The sequence below is a fragment of the Stegostoma tigrinum genome, chromosome 4 (assembly GCF_030684315.1).
Source record: "Stegostoma tigrinum isolate sSteTig4 chromosome 4, sSteTig4.hap1, whole genome shotgun sequence".
NCBI lineage: Eukaryota > Metazoa > Chordata > Chondrichthyes > Orectolobiformes > Stegostomatidae > Stegostoma > Stegostoma tigrinum.
In genome coordinates, this window is record NC_081357.1 from 7,907,291 (window position 1) to 7,930,202 (window position 22,912).

A 22,912-nucleotide genomic window follows, 5' to 3' on the forward strand; every position below is an offset into this window, starting at 1 on the left:
GCCCTTTAGTTTTGGATCTTGGGAAAAAGACCTTGGCTTTTCATTTATCTACATCCCTCAACTTTTAAGCCTCCATAAAAAGGTCACCCCTCAGCCTTGATGAGAGACTTTACAATAATACATACATTTCTCCAATCACTTATTTGCTGCAAAGTAAAAAAAAAAGGTATGTTTGAGAAATTGGTTGAGCTAAGCTGAATTGCAAACAGATCACCATCATGAGGGACTTGAAAAATAGTGTTTGGATACAGACAAATATAGTGTCTAGACAAGCTGCTCCAGAACAGACAACTCTGGCATCTAACAAAGTGAAAACTGTTCAGGTGTACAAAGGAGAAATCAAATCTAACCAATTAACACCACTGTCTACCTAGTAATAAAAACATCCTCAATGTTATCAAGTGACATGTACATAGCATACAGTTTTTAATAACTTGGTGACGCTCAGCTTGGGTTTCATCAGGGACATCCAGTTCTAGATTTCATAGTCTAGGACCAAATGTGACTAAAGAGGGTGGTATTTAAGAGGTGAGGTCACATTAGGTGCAGTTGCCATCAAAGCAGCATTTGAAAGTGTGGCAAAGAAGCCTCATAAAGTCAATGAGGTCAGGGGGAAAAAAAATCTCCACAGTTTTCAGTCTAGCCTAATACGCACTTACGGATACTGAGGCCAAAGGTATGAGCCTTAAGACATCATTACAGGAATGAATCAGATGTGTCCTGGTCCCAATCATCAATTGCTTCAATGGCATCCTTACTTGACCTTGGGATGGAAGGATGATCACTAATGACTACTCAAACGCCTTGCTGAAATCCACATACACCACATCAACCGGTTTACTCTCATCTACCTTTTTGGTCTCCTTCTGAAAGAACTGAATAAGGTTTGTGAGGCACGATCTACCATTCCCAATAAGGTGCTGACTATCCCTAATCAATTTATTCTTTTCTAGATGATTATAAATCCTCTCCCGTATAACCTTTTCCAACACTTTATCAACAACTGAGGTAAGGCTCACTGGTCTATAATTACCAGGGTTGTCTCTACTCCCCTTCTTGAACAGGGGAACCACATTTGCTATCCTCCAGTCGTCTGGCACTGTTCCTGTAGACAATGACGAGTTAAAGATCAATGCCAAAGGCTCGGCAATCTCCTCCCTGGCTTCCCAGAGGATCCTAGGATAAATCCCATCCGGCCCAGGGGACTTATCTATCTTCACCCTCTGTAGGATTTCTAATACCTCTTCCTTGTGAAAATATGTAATGTATTTGGATTTCTAAAAGGCATTCAGAAGGCGCCACACAGTGGGGTGGCACGGTGGCTCAATGGTTAGCACTGCTGCCTCACAGCATCAGGGACCCGGGTTCAATTCCATCCTCGGGCAACTGTGTGGAGTTTGCACTTCTCCCAGTGTCTGTGTGGGTTTCCTTTGGGTCTCCCGGTTTCCTTCCACAGTCCAAAGATGTGCAGGATAAGTGGATTGGCCATAGTAAATTTCCCATAGTGTCCAGGGATGTGCAGGCTAGGCAGATTACAAATGCAGGGTTACAGGGTTGGTTCTGGGTGGGATGCTCTTCGGAGGGTTGGTGTGGACCCTATGGGCTGAATGGCTTGCTTCCACACTATAGGGATTCTATAACAAGTTTAATACATAAGACAAGAGATCATGATGTTATGAGTGATTTCAGTTTGGATGCAGGATTGGCTCATAGTAATAGTCAGGATAAATGCGGTATTTTCTGGTTGGGAGTCTGACATTATTGCAGCGTCAGAGACAGGAATCAGTGCTGGCATCTCTGAATTTAAAAGTAAGATCAAGGGATTTGGGTTGTGCTTGCCAGTTATCATTTAGTCCCCATCTCAATCTCCCTCGAGAAGCTGGTGGTGTGCGCCTTAGCGGGGGGATTCTAGGAGTTTGACCAGCATAAAGAATAACTTGTTAACTGGTAAAGTAGACTGAATGAGTATTAAATGAATACTTCACATCTGTCTTGACTTTGGAGGAGGATGTTAGCAAGAATTCAGGAAGAGAAATGAGGTTCACAAGCAATTTGAAATAAGGAGTGTGGTGATACTGGAGGTTTTGGTGGGTGTAGAGTTGTCAAATTACTAGGTCTAGATGAATTCTATCCCAGGCTGCAGGGGAGAGAAGGGAGAAAGTTACAGGGGCTCTTAGCCAATTTTTAAAAATCCATTTGGGTCTCAATGGTGCCAGACTGGACAAAGGCTGCATGTATGGAACGAGCTGCCAGAGGAAGTGGTGGGGGTACGTATAATTACAATACTTAAAAGGCATCTGGATGGGTATGTGAATAGGAAGGATTAAGAGAGATATGGGCCAAATGCTGGCAAACAGGACTGGTTCAGATTGGGATGTCTGGTCAGTGCAGATGAATTGGACCAAAGAGTCTGAATCCAGACTGAATGACTCTGACTGTAAGAACAGTGGTCGAGATAAATCAGGGAATTAAACACCAGTGAATCTCTCATCAGTGGCAGAGAAAATATTGGGAGAAAAATTATGGAGAGAATTAATCCTCACTTGGAAAAGCAAGGTTTAATCAGGGATAGTTGGCATGGCTTTGTCAAAGAGAGGTCATGCCAATCAAATGTAATTGAAATTTTAGGATGTGGCAAAATCTGTAAATGACAGCAGTGCAGTTGATGTAGTTTATGGATTCCTGCAAAGCCTTTGATGAGGTCCCAAATGGGACACCAATAAAGAAGGTAAAAGCTTTTTGAATCCAGGGTAACTTGACAAGTTGGATTCAATAATCGGCTTAGTGGCAGGTGACAGAGTGGTGGTTTGTTTATGTGACTGGAGGCCAATGTGGAGGGGGCACCATGGGGATCAGTACTGAGTCCCTTCCTGTTCATGATATGCATAAACAGTAAGAGAAGAGTATACGGAGGAGAAGGTGGAATGATACACAAGTTTGCAACAACACAGATTGGCTGGGTGATTGACAGTGAAGGTGGTGGTCTTGGGTAACAGGAGGATTAGTCAGACGGGCGGATAAGTGACAGATGGAAGTGGTAAGTGTGAGGTGAAGCTGTTTGGAAGAAGTAACAAGACAACGGAGTACTCAATGAAGGCCACAACACTAGCAAACTCAGGAACAAAGGGATCTTGGGGGTGCTGTTGCACAGATCTCTGAAGGCAGCAGAACACATTAATAGGGTAGTTAACAAAGCATATGGAGTACTTGCCTTTGTTAATTGTGGCATACATTACAAGAGCAGACAAATTATGATAGAACTGTACAAAATTTTGATGAGGCCACGGCTGAAGAACTGTGTGCAGTTCTGGTCACCAGAACATAGAAAGATAATGGTTGCACTAAAGGGAGTCCAAAGGAGATTCACCAGGATGTTGCCTAGAATGGAGCATCTCAGCGATGAAGAGAAGCTGGATAAGCTGTGGTTGTGTTCTTTATTCTGAAATATCTCCCTACATGTCTACCGTAGCTTCTGTAATGACACATCACCTATTCCCATTTACTTATTAGTTCAGCTGTCAGCCCCAGATGCTTTTATTTTTACGGCGTGAGAACATCATTAGCATCATTTATTACCCATCCCTAAATGCCCAGAGGGCAGAGAAGAATCATGACAATGCTCTGGTTCTGAAGTCACATGTAGGCAAGATCAGGTAAGGATGGCAGATTCCCTTCCCCAAAGGACATCAGTGAATCAGATGGATTTTTATATGCCATTACACCAGCATGTTTTTTTTTAAACCAGTTTTTTTTTAAATTGGATCTACCATGGTGTTACCTGAACCCATGTTCTCAGAACATTAGCCTAGGATTATTGGGATCACTAGTCCAGTGATATTACCGCTGTGCCACTATCTCCCCATCTTAAAACACTAGCCTTCAACCCAGGTCATCTTCATTTGAAATTGCATGTAAAATTTAATCACATGGTCATTTATTTCTATCCTTATTCTGAGGTTATTAATTAATCCTGTCATGACATTTACCAATTCTAACTACTATCTGGCTGGTTACAGAATGTGTGGCTCAAAAAGAACCTGCTCAAAAGCATTCTATGAAAACAAAAGAAATCAAATGATTGTCTGGAATATACAAGAGGAAGATGTCCGTGTGCAGATTTGCTGAATTACTCACCATCATCTGGCTTCTTTACAAATTTTACTCCAAGCTCCTCAAAACGTTTGCATGCAGCATAAACATCAGGGACAGCAATACCCAGGTGACCTGCAAGTAAGATTAGTCCAAGTAACATTGATGAGACTGATCATTGGAGTGTACATTTCCATAAGAACAGCACAATTCTTGACACGAACAACCCATCTTGTCTTCAAGTTCATGTGTAGCATCTAACACATATTTTCATTAGAAACCAGTGTTAGCTACCTCCAAGCATCTGGCTCACAGCAATTTAAATAAACTCAGGAGCAGCTCATCTGTGATGTGACATGAAACAGGTATAATATTCATAGAATCATGGAATAGTTACAGCAGATAAGGTGGCCATTTGACCTATCATGTGCCAACACTCTCCAAGAGAGATTGATTCCACGTAACCTTGAAAATCTTCCTTCGGATGCTTATCCAAATTCTTTAGTATTCATTCCTAAACCTCTCTGTAGTACATTCTGCCAGTGGTTAGAATCTGAAATCCACTGCAGTACAGCAAAGATCGCCCTCTAATTCTTCAGTTATCACCTTCAATTGGTCTCCTGTTTCTCCAAATTTCTACCAATGGGAACAGTTTCTCTGTCTGGAGACCTAATAATTTTAAATATGATCAAATCTGTCAATCTGTGTCTTCTCCCAAGACAGCAACCTCAGTTTCTACCATCCATCCATTTAACTGGGTCACATTGTTGGAACCATTTCTGTAATGTTCTCTGCACCCTCTCCAAAGCCTTCAGATTATTCTTAAAATGTGATGCCAAGAATTAGACAATATTGTGACAGAGGTGGATCTAGAGTTTTATGAACGTACTTCATAATTTCCTTAGTTTTGTACTCTGTACCTCTAATTATAATACCCAGGATCCTTCAAATATTTGTACATTTCCCGAGTCTGTTTCTAGAATCGTCCTTGTATTTAATCATTCATTTTCACATTCTTCCTGTCAAAATGTACACTTCCACATTTTATTATTGTGTTAAAATGTTAACCTCTTATGAATGCACCAATTCCTTCAGCCTGCCTGTCTTCTTGGAAGTCAATATCTATCTTTCACAGTACAAAGTTCTGTGTCACCTGCAAACAATGAAATTGAAGATTGACACAAAACACAGTGGAGGCAGGGAAGAGATATATCAAAATAAATATAAAAATTTATCCTGTAATTTCAAAGGTTTCTTCAACTTCTCATTTTCAGTTGTTTATTACACTGCTCAGTTTTCCAAGTTAAATCAGTCTCAGTTAAAATGACGCAATGGTGGCCAAGCATTCGTCTGAGTATTCTTTGTATATCAAAGAGACAGTTGGAGAAGTAGAAAGGAACAAATTATGCTGTCGCTGCTGATCACTGTCTAATATTAGTAGACAGAAACCACAGCAGTTAGCACAACACTCCTCTCTCAAAAGGAATCTGATATCCTCCCCTCCCCTCCCCTAAAACATACACTGCTTACTGCTTGCTTTCCTTGCTTGGAGTATTGAGACCATTTAACACATTAAAACCACATTATTCAGATGCTGTGAATCTGAAACAATAATGTTGGAGAAAGTCAGATCTAGTAGGATCTGTGGAGTGAGGAACACGGTCACATTTTGACTCCAATATGACTCATCAGAATTGAAAGATGTTGGAAATTTTTTTGTTTAATATACATTTCACAGGCTCCAGAAGTTCGAAGAGAAAAGATGGCATAGAGGCCCTGTGCTAAAGTAGAGCTGGAGTAGGCCATTCAGCCCCTCAAGTCTATTCCACCATTCAATGACATTATGGTTCATCGGAGGCTTAACTCCATGCCTTTTGCTCATATCCCTGAAAGCCTTTGCTCAACAAAAAATTATTTATCTCATATGTAGGATTAGCAACTGAAGCAGCTGCTACTGTTGTTTGTGGAAGACAGTTCCAAATATCTATAAAGCTTTTCGCATATAAGTGCTTTCTAATATCTCTCCTAAACAGTCTGTCCCTAATTTTCAGACTACGTCCCATTCTTCTGCAATCCCCAATCTCTGGAAATAGTTTATCTTTACCTATCCTGTCTTTTCCTGTTACTATCTTGGAGTCTTCAATCATATCACCCCTCTATCCTGCTAAATTCTAAAGAACACAGGCCTAATTTGTATGACCTATCTTCATAACTTAACCTCTAAAGTCCAGGTATCATTCTTATAAACCTGTGTACTCTCTCCGCGGTCAATATATCCTTCCTAAAATGTGGTGCACAGGTTTGCTCACACTACTCCAAGTGGGATCTAACCAGGGTTTTGCATAACTGCACACAACTTCTGCATCCCTTGTACTGCAGTCCTCTAGATATAAATACCAGTATTCTATCAGCTTTCTTGATTATTTTCTGTGACATATAATGTCTGTGACATTTTAAAGATCATGCATCTGAAACCACCTTTGGACATCCACTGTATTTAACATACATTTTGGGAAGTGCCCTAATCTATCCTTTTTCGGTCCAAAATAGATAACCTCAAACTTTCATACATTGAACGCCATCTGCCACATATTCCCCTGTTCAGTTAAGTCTATCAATATCCCTTTATAATTTAATGGCATCATCTGCACTGTCCACAATGCCACCTAACTTTGTGTCATCTCTACTGCCCTCCCCAAAAGCCTTGCCTTGTTTATTTTGCTACCTTCTCTCCCTTGATTTAGAACCATTTCACATATCTTTCACCACCATAAACACCACTTTGCATTTGCACTGGGTCTCCACACCAGCTGTTCCCCTAGTCCCTCCTCCACCTCTACAAACATTTTTCAGTACTCAAGAATCACTGCTCTGAACTTAAAACATTACCTCAGTTTCTCCCTCCACAGATGCTAACAGAGCTGCTGAGTTTCTCCCGCGTTCTTTGTGATTGATAGAGTCGTGGAATCTCACAGCATGGAAAACAGACCCTTCAGTCAAACTAATCCATGCTGACCATGTTCCCAAATCAAATTAGTCCCACTTGGCTGTGTTTGGCCCATATATCTCCAAACCTTTCCTATTCATATATTTATCCAAATGCCTTTTAAATGGTGTAACTGTACCTGCATCCACCTGTTCCTTTGGCAGTTCATTCCACACATGAATCACTATGCAAAAAGCTGCCTCTCATGTCCTTTTTACACCTTTTTTTCCTCTCACCTTAAAAATATGCCCTCTCCTAGTCTTGAAATCCCCACCCTAAGGAAAAGACCCTTGCTATTCACCTTCTCTATGCCCCTCATAATTTTGTAAACCTCCAAGAAGTTGCCCATCAACCTCCTACGATCCAGAAGAAAGATGTCCTAGCCTATCTTTATAACTCAAATCTTCCATTCCTGGCAACATCCTGGTAAATCTTTTCTGAACTCTCTCCAATTTACTGATATCCTTCCTATATTAGGGTGACCAGAACTGTACACAGTACTCTACGGAGGCCTCGCCAATGTCTGTACGACCCCAACGTGATGTCCCAACTCCTTTACTCAAAGGTCTGAGCAGTATACGCAAGCATGCTAAACACTTTCTTACTCATCCTGTCCATATGTCACTCTAGTTGTCTCTGTTCTACATTACCCAGGGCTGTACCATTAATTGTACAAAAATGGAATACCTTGCATTTATCCAAATTTAACTCCATCTACCATTCCTCAGCCCATTGACCCAATTGATCACAATCTCATTGTACTCTTGGATAACCTTCTTCGTTGTCAACTATACCACCAATTTTCATGTCATCTACAAACTTGCTAACCATGTCTTCTCTATTCTTATCCAAATTGTTTATATAAAACAACAAACAAGGTGATATTCCTTTCCTAGTTCTAAGTTCTATCCATATAGCTTCACTGAACAATCCTCCAGAAATATCACAGCAATGTTTTACTTAATCAAAAACACCACATCGCCTCTTCGCTTGCCTCTCTTTCTATACTTCTTTTCGTGTCTAAGACCGGGAACATTGAGCTGCCAGTCCTGTCCTTCCCTCAGCCAAATTTCTGTAATAGCTATGACCTCCCAGTCCCATCTTCCCATACATGCCCTGAGTTCATTAGCTTACCTGTAAGACAGCTTGCACTGAAATAAATGCAGTTCAGTTATTCAAAGTTACCTTGTTCTCTGACTTGCTCTTGTCTGCCTTTTCTAATTAACTTTTAGATCAGATTAGATTCCCTACAGTGTGGAAACAGGCCGTTCGGCCCAACAAGTCCACACCGCCCCTTGGTGCATCCCACCCAAAGCTATTCCCCTCGAACCCAGACGCCCCAAACACTATGGGCAATTTAGCCTGGCTGATCCACCTAGCCTGCGCATCTTTGGACTGTGGGAGGAAACTGGAGCACCCGGAGGAAACCCACGCAGACACGGGGAGAACGTGCAAACTCCGCACAGACAGTTACCCGAGGCTGGAATCGAACCCGGGTCCCTGGCACTGAGAGTCTGCAGTGCTGACCACTGAGCCACTGTGCCGCCCCAAACTTGTTCTTTTTTAATTCAAAGCCGTCCTGCATTTCTATTTTCACTGCTGTATTGAAACAACTAGTTTGAAGGCTCCTAAAACAGAACTAGAAAATTTCCATGCCACAATATTGGTCCCTTTCCACTTCAGGTGAAATCCATTCCTTTTGAACAGTTCTTTTCTGGCACAGAAGAGATCCCAATGATCCAAGAATTGTCAGTCATACTGAGAAATGTCATATCACCAATGCAGGACCTTGTTGATCTGTTGAGTACAATTATTTTTTTGCTGACAGACTCCTCAGCAAAGTTTTAAACAATGGAAACAAAATAAAACTAAACTTACCAAAGCCTCTAGGATCAGAGTTCCCATTATGATAGGCTTGGTTTTCATCACTCTCAGTACCCCAGTTGCTGCAAGACATAAAGGGGGCTTTGAGGGCTTTAGATAACATTATTACTTTTTGCAAATATACAGCATTTCATTGTACCATCAAATCTCTCATGGCCCAACCATAACCAGCTGTGCAGCCTTTTCCAGTACCATGTCCCAGCCAATGCACCCATTTCTTTCCGTGCTACTCCTCAGGTAGGTGCAGTGTTCAACCACTTGGATTCTTTCCTCTAGAATTCCTCCCCTAAAACTCTTAGCTTTGCGAATCTCTCTGCTTTTAAAAGACATATTGAAATCAAGTGTGCATTCATTAACAACTTGTAATGCCCCTTGAACACACAAAACTACCCTAATGCATAGAGAAAGTTTTAATACAAAAAATAAATTGCTATGTTGGTAATCAAAACCTTGGTCTCAGGCACATTTTAAGAAGCATCTGAAATGAGAGGGAATTCAGCTCTCATAAATCCTAACTTCTTTTGCCAACACCCTCGGAGCCCTGTGCGGACACCAAAGAGAATTTCTGTAGTCTTTGTGGCGTCGGCTCTCCCCCAGTACTATTAATTCTGGAATTTCAAGATATTATTAGAACAACAGTAAAGCCCTGACTGCACTAGAGGAATTAGGGGAGTTACAGGTGCAAGAAGAAGCCACAAGGGTAGTGGTAACAATGGAAGAGGAGTCATAATCCTGAGCAGAGAACATAGCGAAGCAACACTATGCCAGAATCAAAGCAGCAGAATGTGGGAGCAGGAACAGAAATCTCAAATGGGAGAAGCATTTGGGTGGCACGGTGGCTCAGTGGTTAGCAATGCAGCCTCACAGCGCCAGGGACCCGGGTTCGATTCCAGCCTCGGGTGTCTGTCTGTGCAGAGTTTGCACATTCTCTCCGTGTCTGCATGGGTTTTCTCCGGGTGCTCCGATTTACTCCCACAGTCCAGAGATGTGCAGGCTAGGTGGATCGGCCATACTAAATTGCCCGTAGTGTTCAGGGGTGTGTGGGTTATAGGGGGATGGGTCTGGGTGGGATGCTTCAAGGGGCAGTGTGGACTTGTTGGGCTGAAGGGCCTGTTTCACACTGTAGGGAATCTAGTCTAATCTAAATAATCACCGAACCTATCATAATACAAAATCTGGAAACACTGGCAACTTGAAACGGTCAAGTTAATGGGATGGGTAAATAGGTGGCAGGCGAAGTTCGGTGACGCAATGCAATTTAGTGGGAAGAACGTGGATAGACAATACAAAGTAAGGGGTACTTAAAGGGGAGCAGGAACAGGAGGAAGTTATGGGTTATTCACTGAAGGTGGCAGGATGGATGGGGAGAACAGTTCATATTGCATACAGCAGCCTGGGTTTTATAAATCGGGGCATAGCAGTACAACAATAAGAAGGCAGAGCTGAACTCAGACACGAAACTTTTTAGACCTCAATTCAAAGATTGTGTACAATTCTGAGTGCCAACTATGGAAAGAATGTGAAGCCATTGCAGAGTGTTTGGAGGAGATTTGTGAAATTGCTTACAGGGATCAGAATCTTTAGTTCCAAGGATAGATTGGAGACTTTGGGACTGTTCTGCTTGGAGAGAAGGAGGCCAAGAGTTGGGCTGATAGAAGTTTTCAGAATCATGTGAAGTATGGATAGAGAAGATAAGAAGAAACTGATCCTTGTGCAGGCAGGAACAAAAATGAGGGCACAGATTTAATCAGAGATAATGGGAACTGCAGATGCTGGAGAATCCAAGATAATAAAATGTGAAGCTGGATGAACACAGCAGGCCAAGCAGCATCTCAGGAGCACAAAAGCTGACGTTTCGGGCTTAGACCCTTCATCAGAGAGGCTCTCTGATGAAGGGTCTAGGCCCGAAATGTCAGCTTTTGTGCTCCTGAGATGCTGCTTTGCCTGCTGTGTTCATCCAGCTCCACACTTTGTTATCAGAGCACAGATTTAAAGTGATTTGGAAACAAAGCAAGTGTGACGTGAGAAAGAAACATCTCACGAGTGGTTCGGGTCTGGATTGCACTGCCTGGAAAATGTGGTGGAGGCAAAGTCAATTGAGGCATTTTATGTTTCTATTTAGAAAATCAATATGTAAGAGAATTGGGAGGGTGGGGGTGGGGCAGTGCAGGAGGCAGGAGAATGGCACCAACTCAATGCTCATTGGGAGACCTGATATAGTATGATTGTCCGAGTGTCTTCTGTGTATTGTAAAGATCCTGTGATCTATATCTGCCCGCAACTTCCTTACGTTGTCATCACAACATACTTTCTGACCTGAGATAACAAGGTGTAGAGCTGGATGAACACAGCAGGCCAAGCAGCATCAGAGGAGCAGGAAAGCTGATGTTTTGGGTCAAGACCCTTCTTCAGAAATGGGGGAGGGGAAGGGGGTTCTGAAATAAATAGGGACAGAAGGGGAGGCGGACAGAAGATTGATAGAGGAGAAGATAGGTGGAGAGGAGACAGACCGGTCAAAGAGGCAGGGATGGAGCCAGTAGAGGTGAGTGTAGGTGGGGAGGTAGGGAGGAGATAGGTCAGTCCAGGGAAGACGGACAGGTCAAGGGGGCAGGATGAGGTCAGTAGGTCGGAGAGGGGGGTGGGAGGAGGGGATAGGTGGGAGGAAGGACAGGTTAGGGAGGCGGGGACGAGCTAGGCTGGTTTTGGGATGCGGTGGTGGGAGGGGAGATTTTGAAGCTTACGAAGTCCACATTGATACCATTGGGCTGCAGGGTTCCCAAGCGGAATATGAGTTGCTGTTCCTGCAACCTTCGGGTGGCAACATTGTGGCACTGCAGGAAGCCCAGGATGGACATGTCATCTAAAGAATGGGAGGGGGAGTTAAAATGGTTCGTGACTGGGAGGTGCAGTTGTTTACTGCGAACCAAGCGGAGGTGTTCTGCAAAGCGGTCCCCAAGCCTCCGAGATAATAGGAACTGCAGATGCTAGAGAATCCGAGATAACAAGGTGTGGAGCTGGATGAACACAGCAAGCAAGCAGCATCAAGATGACTTTCCACATCAGCTAATGTGGTATACTGCATCCACTGTACCCGGTGTGGCTCCCTCTACAGTGGGGAAACCAAGCAGAGGCTTGGGGACCGCTTTGCAGAACACTTATGCTTGGTTCGCAATAAACAGCTGCACTTCCCAGTCGCAAACCATTTCAACTCCCTCTCCCATTCCTCAGACGACATGTCCATCCTGGACCTCCTGCAGTGCCACAACGATGCACCCGAAGGTTGCAGGAACAGCAACTCATATTTCGCTTGAGAACCCTGAAGCCCAACGTGGATTTCACCAGCTTCAAAATCTCCCCTCCCCACACCGCATTCCAAAACCAGCCAGCTTGTCCCCACCTCTCTAACCTGTACTTCCTCTCACCCATCCTCTCCTCCCACCTCAAGCCGCACTCCCATTTCCTACCTGCTAATCTCATCCCGCCCCCTTGACCTGTCCATCCTCCCCTGACTGACGTATCCCCTCCCTACCTCCCCAGCTACACTCACCTTTACTAGCTCCATCCCCACCTCTTTAACTTGCCTGTCTCCTTTCCACCTATCTTCTCCTCTACCTATCTTCTCCTCTACCCATCTTTAATCCGCCTCCCCCTCTCTCCCTACTTATTTCAGAACCCTCTTCCCCTCCCCCTTTTCTGATGAAGGGTCTAGGCCTGAAACGTCAGCTTTCCTGCTCCTAAGATGCTGCTTGGTCTACTGTGTTTATCCAGCTCCACACAATGGTGGATGCTCGACATCTGATACAAAAAAAACACAATTTTCTGGCAAATTTCTACTTTTAAACGAAGAGGCATAGGACCCCATGTTAAATCTGGTTTCTAATCACATTTGCTTACTTCCCTTTATTCACAGTGGATGTTACTCCTTCAAAGAACTCTCATAAATTGTTTAAACATGAGTTCCTTTTAATAAAGCCACAAAGACTCTTTTCATTTACATTTTTTTCAAGTATACAGCTATAACCTGTTTAACAATCGATTCGTCATACATCTTACTGGGCTATTGTTTCTTGTTTTATGCCTCCAGAACGTATTGAACAGAGGGTTATATTTGCTAATACTAAAGAATACAGAGGGGACAAACTAAATACCATCACTGTCACTATCACTGAAGAAGTTGTATTAGACAAACTAATGAGGCTGAAGATAGATAAGTTCCTGAAACAAAAAGAGAGGTTGCAGGAAAAGATCAGAGGATCTGGTAGCACCTGTGAAGAAAAATCAGAGGTAACGTTTTGGGTCCGGTGACCCTTCCTCAGTCCTTGGCTCTGGTGGCTTGATTCCAGGATCCTAAAAGAGGTAGCTGAAGAGATATTGAATGCATTGGTTCTAACTTTCCAAAAATTCTTGGATTCGAGCGAAGTACCAGAGGAATGAAAAGTTGTCATTGTGCCTATTCAAAAATTGAGGCAAAAAGTAAATAAATTATAGGTCAATGTTTTAAAAAATTCATTCATGGGATGAGGGCATCGCTGGCAAGGCAGCATTTATTGCCCATCCCTAATTGCCCAGGGGGCAGTTAAGAGTCAACCACATTGCTGTGGTCTCGAGTCACATGTAGGCCAGACCAGGTAAAGATGGCAGTTTCCTTCCCTAAAAGACATTAGTGAACCCAGATGGGTGTTTCTGACAATCGACAATGGATTCACAGTCACCAGTAGTTTCTTAATTCCAGATATTTATTGAATTCAAATTCCACCATCTGCTGTGGCGGGAATCGAACCTGTGTTCCCAGAATGTTATCTGGGTCTCCGGATTAACAGTCCAGCGATAACACCACTCGGCTATTGCCTCTCCTATTATCCTAACACCTACTGTTGGAAAAGTTTTGGAATCAATTAAGTAATAATGGAACATTTGGAAGATCATAATCTAATCAAGTGACTCAGCATGGCTTCATGAAAGAAAAATTTGTTGGATTAAATGGAGTTTTTTTTAAGGAAGTCTCAACCAGAGTGGAGAGGGGGAACCAATACATGTATTGTATTTGGACTTCTAATAAGGCATTGGCTTTCAATAACGCACCTCACAGAAGGTTAAGTCATAAGAGCCCACAAAGTTGGAGATAGTATATTGGCATAGATAGAGAATTGACTAATGGGCACAAAACATTGAGTGGGGATGAGGAGTTCTTCTCCAGATTGGAAAACTGGTGCCATTGTTGATTACTGAGGACGATGGTCTCAGGATATTAATCAGCTGGTGAATGCGTAAAACAATGGGAGATGAGATTTCATCCCAGTAAGTGTGAGAAAATGCATTTTGGGCGCTCTAATAAGAGAAGGATATATAGAATGAATGGTAGGTCCCAAGGGAGTACTGAAGAACTAAGGGACCTTAGTGTACAGTCCCAGATCCCTGAAGGTGTCAGCACGGACACAGAACAGTGAAGGCAGCTACAAGATATTTGCATTTATTAGCCAGGACATAAAATATGAGAAAGGAAGTCTAGTTAACTCTAACCTTATGTAACATTGGTTAGGCTACAACTGGAATACTATGTGCAGTTCTGGTCACCAAACTACTGGAAGGACGGAATCACACTGGACAGGGTGCACAGGAGATTGACCAGGATGTTTCCTGGGATGAAAATTCTTAGGTATAAGGAGAAACTAGATAGGGTGGATTTGTTTTCCTTGCAGCAGCAAGGCCAAGGGGCGATATGATTGAAGCAAACAAAATTGAGATGCATACACAGCAAATCTTGAGGATCTTTTCCCCATGCTAAACATGTCAAAGAGCAAAGGTGAGGAGTAAGAGGTGTAGGCAAGTTCACAATTTTTTTTAAAACCCAGAGTGTTACAAATATGGTACGTGTCAACAGAGAGTGGTTGCACCAGGTTCTCTTGCAACAGTTAAGCATCTGGATGAGCACTTCAGATGCCATGGCATAGCAGGCTACAGACCAAATGCAGTTAAATGGAATCAGAGTAGTTTGGTGTTTGTTGGTCAGCATAAACACAGTAGACTGAAAGGCCTGTTTCTATTTGCTATGATTCAGTGAGGTGCAGGAGGTAATCAGGAAGATTAATGGAATGGTTTCAGTTATTTCAGGGGGACTGGAGCATAACAGCAGGAAAGTTTATGTGCAAGAAATGTTATATTAATGTATAACGGCATTGTATACAATAGTATAAAATTACAAAGGGATATTTATAGACTAACTAAATGGACAAGCAGTGGCACAGTTCGACGTAAGCAAGTATGAGGTCATCCATTTTGGACAGAGGAAATAATCAAGAAAGATACAGGAATACTACCCTTTATATCAAGAGGACTGGAATAGAAGAGTGTAGAAATTATGCTGCAGTTATATCAAGAGCTTGATTAGACCACACTTGGAGTGGTGTGAGCACCACACCCTAATAAGGGTATGTTGGCCTGTAATCCCTTTCTCTGCTACAGCTAAAAGCTTGAGTTCTCTGTGCTGCAAGAATTGCATGTGAGACAGTCAATTTTACTGAATTTTCCTTTGCCAAGGCTGAGTTTATGGGATGTTACCTCTAGCAGAATTAAAGCACAATAATATTCAGCACTCAGGACCAGGACATTCATAGCTGAATTTTCACTCCCTTATTAAATGCTGTACTCACTGTGTCAACTCAATAGTAGCTCTTCTTGAGAAAGTCCAGGCTGTGTGCTCATTCTTATCATTTGGAATTTCCTTTTTGTCTTCATAACCCAAAAAGTAGAGTGTAAATTTCATTGAAGGGAAGTCAAATTTCTGCAGAAGTCTGTAAAAAGTTGAAAAACTTCAGAATAGCTTAAGTAAAAGGAAAATCAAGGTAATTAGTGAGACAGAGAATGTGAGAAAGGAACTCTGTCAACAGGCCAGGAAATGGAATGAAAATCCATTGTTTCATACACTGGACGGCAAATGAAAGATAAATGCATCAATTTGCATTTTTCTGCACCATCCTTATTTTGAAAGTGCATCTTCCCAGCTGCTGATACCTGAAAGTTCCAAGGACTTAAATAGTGTTCTGTTTATTCTAAAAGCAATATGGATTAAAGATGATATAAGACCATAAGACATAGGAGTGGAAGTAAGGCCATTCGGCCCATCAAGTCCACTCCGCCATTTAAATCATGGCTGATGGGCATTTCAACACCACTTCCCCGCACTCTCCCCGTAGCCCTTGATTCTTTTTGAGATCAAGAATTTGTCGATCTCTGCCATGAAGGCATCCAACGACCCGGCCTCCACTGCACTCTGTGGCAATGAATTTCACAAGCCCACCACTCTCTGGCTGAAGAAATGTCGTCTCATTTCAGTTTTAAATCTACCCCCTCTAATATAAACTAAATAAAAATACACAAAATTGCAAAGATTTCAGAATCTACCTGAATAACAGAAACAACATGTATAAATATAGCAACTTTAATGTGATGAAAATTCCAAGAGTGTCAGTGGTGGAAGGAGTGAGTGCTTGTGGATCTGGTGCCAATGAAGCAGGTTGCTTTGTCCTGGATGGTATCAAGCTTCTCGAGAGTTGTTGAAGCTGTACCCATGCAGGCAACAGGGAGCATTCGATCACACTGCTGACTTTTACCTTTAAGTTAATGGACAGGAATGGGATGTCAGGAAGTGAGTTACTCACCACAGTATTCATAGGCTGTGACCTGCTCTTGTATCCAGTGTTTATATGGCAAGTCCATTTGAGATTCTGGTCAGTGGTAAATACAGGATGCTAATAGTGAGGGATTCGGTGATGGTAACACAATTTGACATCAAGTGGGGTGGTTAGATTATTTCCTGTTGGAGAAAATCATTGCCTGGCATTTGTGTGACAAATGTTACTTGCCACTTGTGAGCCCACCTCTGGATATTGTCCAGATCTTGTTGCATTTGAACACTGACTCCTTCAGTACCTGAGGAGGTGAGAATGGTGCTGAATGTCGCATAATCATTAGCAAACATTACCACTTCTGACCTTACGATGGAAGGGAGGTTATTGATGAACAGCTGAAGATGATTGGGTCTAGGACACTACCCTGAGGAACTTCTGCAGAGATGTCCTGGGGCTGAGATAACTGACCCCCAACATTCCCAATCATCTTCCTAGGATTGTAGACAGACAGACAGGTTATCCGAGCTAAAAAGTAAAAGTCAAAGATACTGGAAATATAATTCAGTCCAGTTAATAATGTCAAGAGAAAATTAGGTGAATACAGTACTTCAGTTCTAAACTGGCTACACTGAATCCGATTAATGAAAGCGTGTCGCCCAAAAAGTGAGCTGACTTAGAAACAAGGGTTGATTTTCCTCATTGTTTTCAAATGTATGGACTATTCCATGCTTTCTGCTTCTATTCCCATTTCTACAATGACTCACTGTTTTACTCCATTTATTCAATTTCTTTCAATAATTTTCTTACGTCATTCCAATGATTCTGGTGTAAAAATCCAGAGATTTTTTCGGATCTTTCACTCTCAACATTGTCTGTTGCATGATAAAATCCTGAAAGAGAGGCGTTGTAAGAACATTAGAAAATATACATGCTTGTTTAAGAATATAGCATTGACGGGGAAAAAAGACCAAATTATTTGTTAACCTTTCCCCTTCACCTTAAAGTAGCAACCTATTCAGAAAAGGCTCTGCCCTCAAAAATACACAGCAACAGTAGGCCAATCAGGTCCCTTCAAGCATATTCTATTATCATTCAGTCATGGCTGATTTGTAGCACAACTCCTTAATTATCATTCAAAGACTCCCTAAAGGCTTCCCTCAGAAATAAAACATAGATATCAACACATAGAATACCCCGATTCAGAAGAAATCAACTTGGAGGAAGCGCCTATGTTCAGGGACGCAATTCTTTGAGAATATCCGTTGGCAAGAAGAAATACGGAAGAGGAACCAGAGAAAGGAATGCCAGTGATCAAGGCCAAAAACCAAATCCACCTCCGAGAAACACCGACCAAACATGTGGTCAGACATGCAGCTCGACGACAGAGTTCACCAGCCACATAAGGACCCCACAACCCATGACAGATTTTCCTAGGTGTAAAATTATACCCGTTAGCAAGTGACTGCTGACAATATGGCTGTTCTGTACCTCAAATCATAGATCATCGAATCCCTACAGTGTGGAAATAGGCCCTTTGGCGCAACAAGTCCACACTCACCCTCTCAGCATCCCACCCAGACCCATCCCCCTATAACCCACTTAATCTACACATTCCTGAACACCTCAGGCAATTTAGTATAGCCAATCTACCTAGCCTGCAAGGTTTTGGTCTGTGGAAGGAAGCCAGAGAAAACACACGCAGACACGGGGAGAACGTGCAAACTCCACACAGACAGTCGCCCGAGGGTGAATTGGATCCCAGGCTCTCACTGTGAGGCAGTAGAGGTAACCACTGAACCACCGTGTCACCCAGTTATCAGTGTTGCAGAGGTTGCCATAGCAGGGTCATATGGTTGATATTGTCCTCAGTTATCTTTTGCTCCAAATCCCTCAATACATTTGCTCTTTCCGAATCCCGGAATTCACTCCTGAAAGGCACTGCACCCGAGGACTGCAGTGATTTAAGAAGGCAGCTCGTCACCATCTTCTGATGTCTCTGATCGTGTTTTAGGGATCCTTAAGGGGGAGGGGGAGCAGCCCCAAGTTGTGGTCCACATAGGCACCAACGACATAAGTAGGAAGAGAGACAGGGATTTAAGGCAGAAATTCAGGGAGCTAGGATGGAAGCTGAGAGCTAGGACGAACAGAGTTGTTGTCTCTGGTTTGTTGCCCGTGCCACGTGCTAGTGAGGCGAGGAATAGGGAGAGGAGTTGAACACGTGGCTACAGGGATGGTGCAGGAGGGAGGGTTTTGGATTCTTGGATAATTGGGGCTCTTTCTGGGGTAGGTGGGACCTCTACAAGCAAGATGGCCTTCACCTGAACCAGAGGGGTACCAATATCCTGGGGGGGAAATTTGCGAAGGCTATTCAGGTGGGTTTAAACTAATTCAGCAGGGGGATGGGCACCAAAATTGTACTTCGACTGTAGAAAAGGTTGAGAGTAGGGTGGTCCAAAATAAAGTTTCGGGGAAGCAAGACGGCACCGGCAAGCAAGAAGTTGGTTTGAAGTGTGTCTACTTCAATGCCAGGAGCGTCCGGAATAAGGTGGGAGAACTTGCAGCATGGGTTAGTACCTGGGACTTCGATATTGTGGCCATTTCGAAGACATGGATAGAGCAGGGACAGAAATGGTTGTTGCAGGTTCCGGGATTTAGATGTTTCAGTAAGAACAGAGAAGATAGTAAAAGGGGCGGAGGTGTGGCATTGTTGGTCAAGGACAGTATTACAGTTGCAGAAAGGATGTTTGGGGACTCGTCAACTGAGGTAGTATGGGCTGAGGTTAGAAACAAGAAAGGAGAGGTCACCCTGTTGGGAGTTTTCTATAGGCCTCCGAATAGTTCCAGAGATGTAGAGGAAAGGATAGCAAAGATGATTCTTGATAGGAGTGAGAGAGACAGGGTAGTTGTCATGGGGGACTTCAACTTTCCATATATTGACTGGGAACACTATAGTTAGAGTACTATAGATGGGTCAGTTTTTGTCCAGAGTGTGCAGGAGGGCTTCCTGACACAGTATGTAGATAGGCCAATAAGGAGCAAAGCCACATTAGATTTGGTACTGGGTAATGGGCCTGGCCAGGTGTTAGATTTGGAAGTAGGTGAGCACTTTGGTGATAGCGATCACAATTCTGTTATGTTTACTTTAGTGATGGAAAGGAATAGGTGTATACCACTGGGCAAGAGTTATAGCTGAGGGAAAGGCATTTACAATGAGATTAGGCAAGATTTAGGGAGCATAGAACGGGGAAAGAAACTGCAGGGGATGGGCACATTAGAATTGTGGAGCTTATTCAAGGAAAAGCTCCTGTGTGTCCTAGATAAACATGTACCTGTCAGGCAGGGAGGAAGCTGTAGAGCGCGGGAGCCGTGGTTTACGAAGGAGGTGGAATCTCTGGTCAAGAGGAAGAAGGCGGCTTATGTTAGGATGAGATGTGAAGGCTCAGTAAGGGCACTTGAGGGCTACGAGGTAGCCAGGAAAGACCTAAAGAGAGAGCTCAGAAGAGCCAGGAGGAGACATGAGAAGTTGTTGGTGGATAGGATCAGGGTAAACCCTAAGGCTTTCTATAGGTATTTAAGGAATAAAAGAATGACAAAAGTAAGATTAGGCCCAATCAAGGATAGTAGTGGTAAGTTGTGTGTGGAGTCAGATGAGATAGGGGAAGCGCTAAATGAATATTTTTCAACAGTATTCACTCTAGAAAACGACAATGTTTTCGAGGAGAATACTGAGATACAGGCTACTAGACTAGGTGGGATTGAGGTTCACAAGAGGTATTAGAAATCCTTCAGAGGGTGAAGATAGATAAGTCCCCTGGGCCGGATGGGATTTATCCTAGGATCCTCTGGGAAGCCAGGGAGGAGATTGCCGAGCCTTTGGCATTGATCTTTAACTCGTCATTGTCTACAGGAATAGTGCCAGACGACTGGAGGATAGCACATGTGGTTCCCCTGTTCAAGAAGGGGAGTAGAGACAACCCTGGTAATTATAGACCAGTGAGCCTTACCTCAGTTGTTGGTAAAGTGTTGGAAAAGGTTATAAGGGATAGGATTTGTAATCATCTAGAAAATAATAAATTGATTAGGGATAGTCAGCACGGTTTTGTGAAGGGAAGGTCGTGCCTCACAAACCTGATTGAGTTCTTTGAGAAGGTGACCAAACAGGTAGATGAGAGTAAACCGGTTGATGTGGTGTATATGGATTTCAGCAAGGCGTTCAATAAGGTTCCCCACAATAGGCTATTGTACAAAATGCGGAGGAATGGAATTGTGGGAGACATAGCAGTTTGGATCGGAAATTGGCTTGCTGAAAGAAGACACAGGGTGGTAGTTGATGGGAAATGTTCATCCTGGAGACCAGTTACTAGTGGTGTACCACAAGGGTCGGCGTTGGGTCCACTGCTGTCTGTCATTTTTATAAATGACCTGGATGAGGGTGTAGAAGAATGGGTTAGTAAATTTGCAGACAACACTAAGGTCAGTGGAGTTGTGGATAGTGACGAAGGATGCTATAGGTTGCAGAGAGACATAGATAACCTGCAGAGCTAGGCTGAGAGGTGGCAGATGGAGTTTAATGCAGACAAGTGTGAGGAGATGCACTTTGGTAGGAGTAACCAGAAGGCAAAGTACAGGGCTAATGTTAAGATTCTTAGTAGTGTAGATGAGCAGAGAGATCTCGGTGTCCATGTACACAGATCCTTGAAAGTTGCCACCCAGGTTGACACGGCTGTTAAGAAGGCATACAGTGTTTTAGCTTTTATTAATAGAGGGATCGAGTTCCGGAACCAAGAGGTTATGCTGCAGCTGTACAAAACTCTGGTGCGGCCGCATTTGGAGTATTGTGTACAGTTCTGGTCACCGCATTATAAGAAGGATGTGGAAGCTTTGGAAAGGGTGCAGAGGAGATTTACTAGGATGTTGCCTGGTATGGAGGGAAGGTCTTACGAGGAAAGGCTGAGGGACTTGAGGCTGTTTTCATTAGAGAGAAGAAGGTGGAGAGGTGACTTAATTGAAACATATAAAATAATCTGAGGGTTAGATAGGGTGGATAGGGAGAGCCTTTTTCCTAGGATGGTGACGGCGAGCACGAGGGGGCATAGCTTTAAATTGAGGGGTGAAAGATATAGGACAGATGTCAGAGGTAGTTTCTTTACTCAGAGAGAAGTAAGGGAATGGAACGCTTTGCCTGCAACGGTAGTAGATTCGCCAACTTTGGGTACATTTAAGTCGTCATTGGATAAGCGTACGGACGTACATGGAATAGTGTAGGTTAGATGGGCTTCAGATCGGTATGACAGGTCGGCACAACATCGAGGGCCGAAGGGCCTGTACTGTGCTGTAATGTTCTATGTTCGTCAGGACAATTAAGGATGAGCATTAAAGACTGGCCTCGCCAGCTATGATGTGGACGTACCTGTGGTGGAGTGCGTGGACAAAGTCAGAAGTCACACAACACCAGATTATAGTCCAACAGGTTTATTTGGAATCACAAAACTTTCAGAGCGCAGCCCTTCATGAGGTGCAGAGAGAACAGGGCACACAGACACAGAGTTTACAGCCTGAGAGATCAAGGGCAGGGAGATCAAAAGATTATACAACTGGTGTAGGTGGATTGTCAGACAGCAAGTCAATATCAGAGCTGTGCTGTCATGATAATCAGGCAGAGCGATCAGAATATACATAGGTGTGAGGCTTTGTTCAGAATCTGTCTCAGAGTTTTAACCTGGAATCAAGGTGGTTTTAGTCTGAAAGGCAGACTTTACAAAATGCCACTGACTGACTGTGACTGGAAATTGTGTGCTTTTTTGAAAACAGAATGTGTCCGCAAATAAACAAACATCTTGGATGAATGATTCACCCGAGGGGAGAAAGTGAAAGAGCACGTGCTTGTGTGCGCGTGAGGGCATGACAAATAATTCAAAACTGTACAAACTAATTAAGGTGGAGCGATCACGACAGCATCACCATGAGAAATTGTTAAAAGAGGAAAGGAAGATCTTACAGATCCAGAACAATATGGTGAGGTCACCTGCAGCGCGATATGGACCAAAGATCACAGTTGAGGCTGTGTTCATAGGTATGGAATTTGGCTATCAGTCTCTGCTTGGCGATTCTGCATTGTTGCTCATCTCAAAGTCTGCTTTAGAGGACACTTACCCGAAGATAGGGGGCTGAATACCCTTGACTTGCAGTTTTCCTGACTGGGAGGGAGCATTCCTGTTTCGCGATTGTTGCACGGTGTCCATTCATCCATCATCGTAGCATCTGTACAGTCTCGCCAATATACCACGCCTCGGGGCATCCTTCCCTGCAGCATATAAGATTGGCC

At 43.2% G+C, this 22,912-nt stretch overlaps 1 protein-coding gene across 1 annotated transcript in view; it reads right to left on the minus strand.

Annotated features, from left to right (window-relative positions):
* glo1 (glyoxalase 1) overlaps positions 1 to 22,912 on the minus strand; it is a 34,113-nt gene that overhangs the window by 3,340 nt on the left and 7,861 nt on the right. Inside the window, exons 2-5 of the mRNA XM_059645127.1 lie at positions 17,395 to 17,477; positions 15,610 to 15,750; positions 8,954 to 9,021; positions 4,135 to 4,224 (exon numbers count right to left, since the gene is read on the minus strand). Coding sequence (XP_059501110.1) covers positions 4,135 to 4,224; positions 8,954 to 9,021; positions 15,610 to 15,750; positions 17,395 to 17,477 — 382 coding nt within the window. The remainder of the gene's footprint in view (positions 1 to 4,134; positions 4,225 to 8,953; positions 9,022 to 15,609; positions 15,751 to 17,394; positions 17,478 to 22,912) is intronic.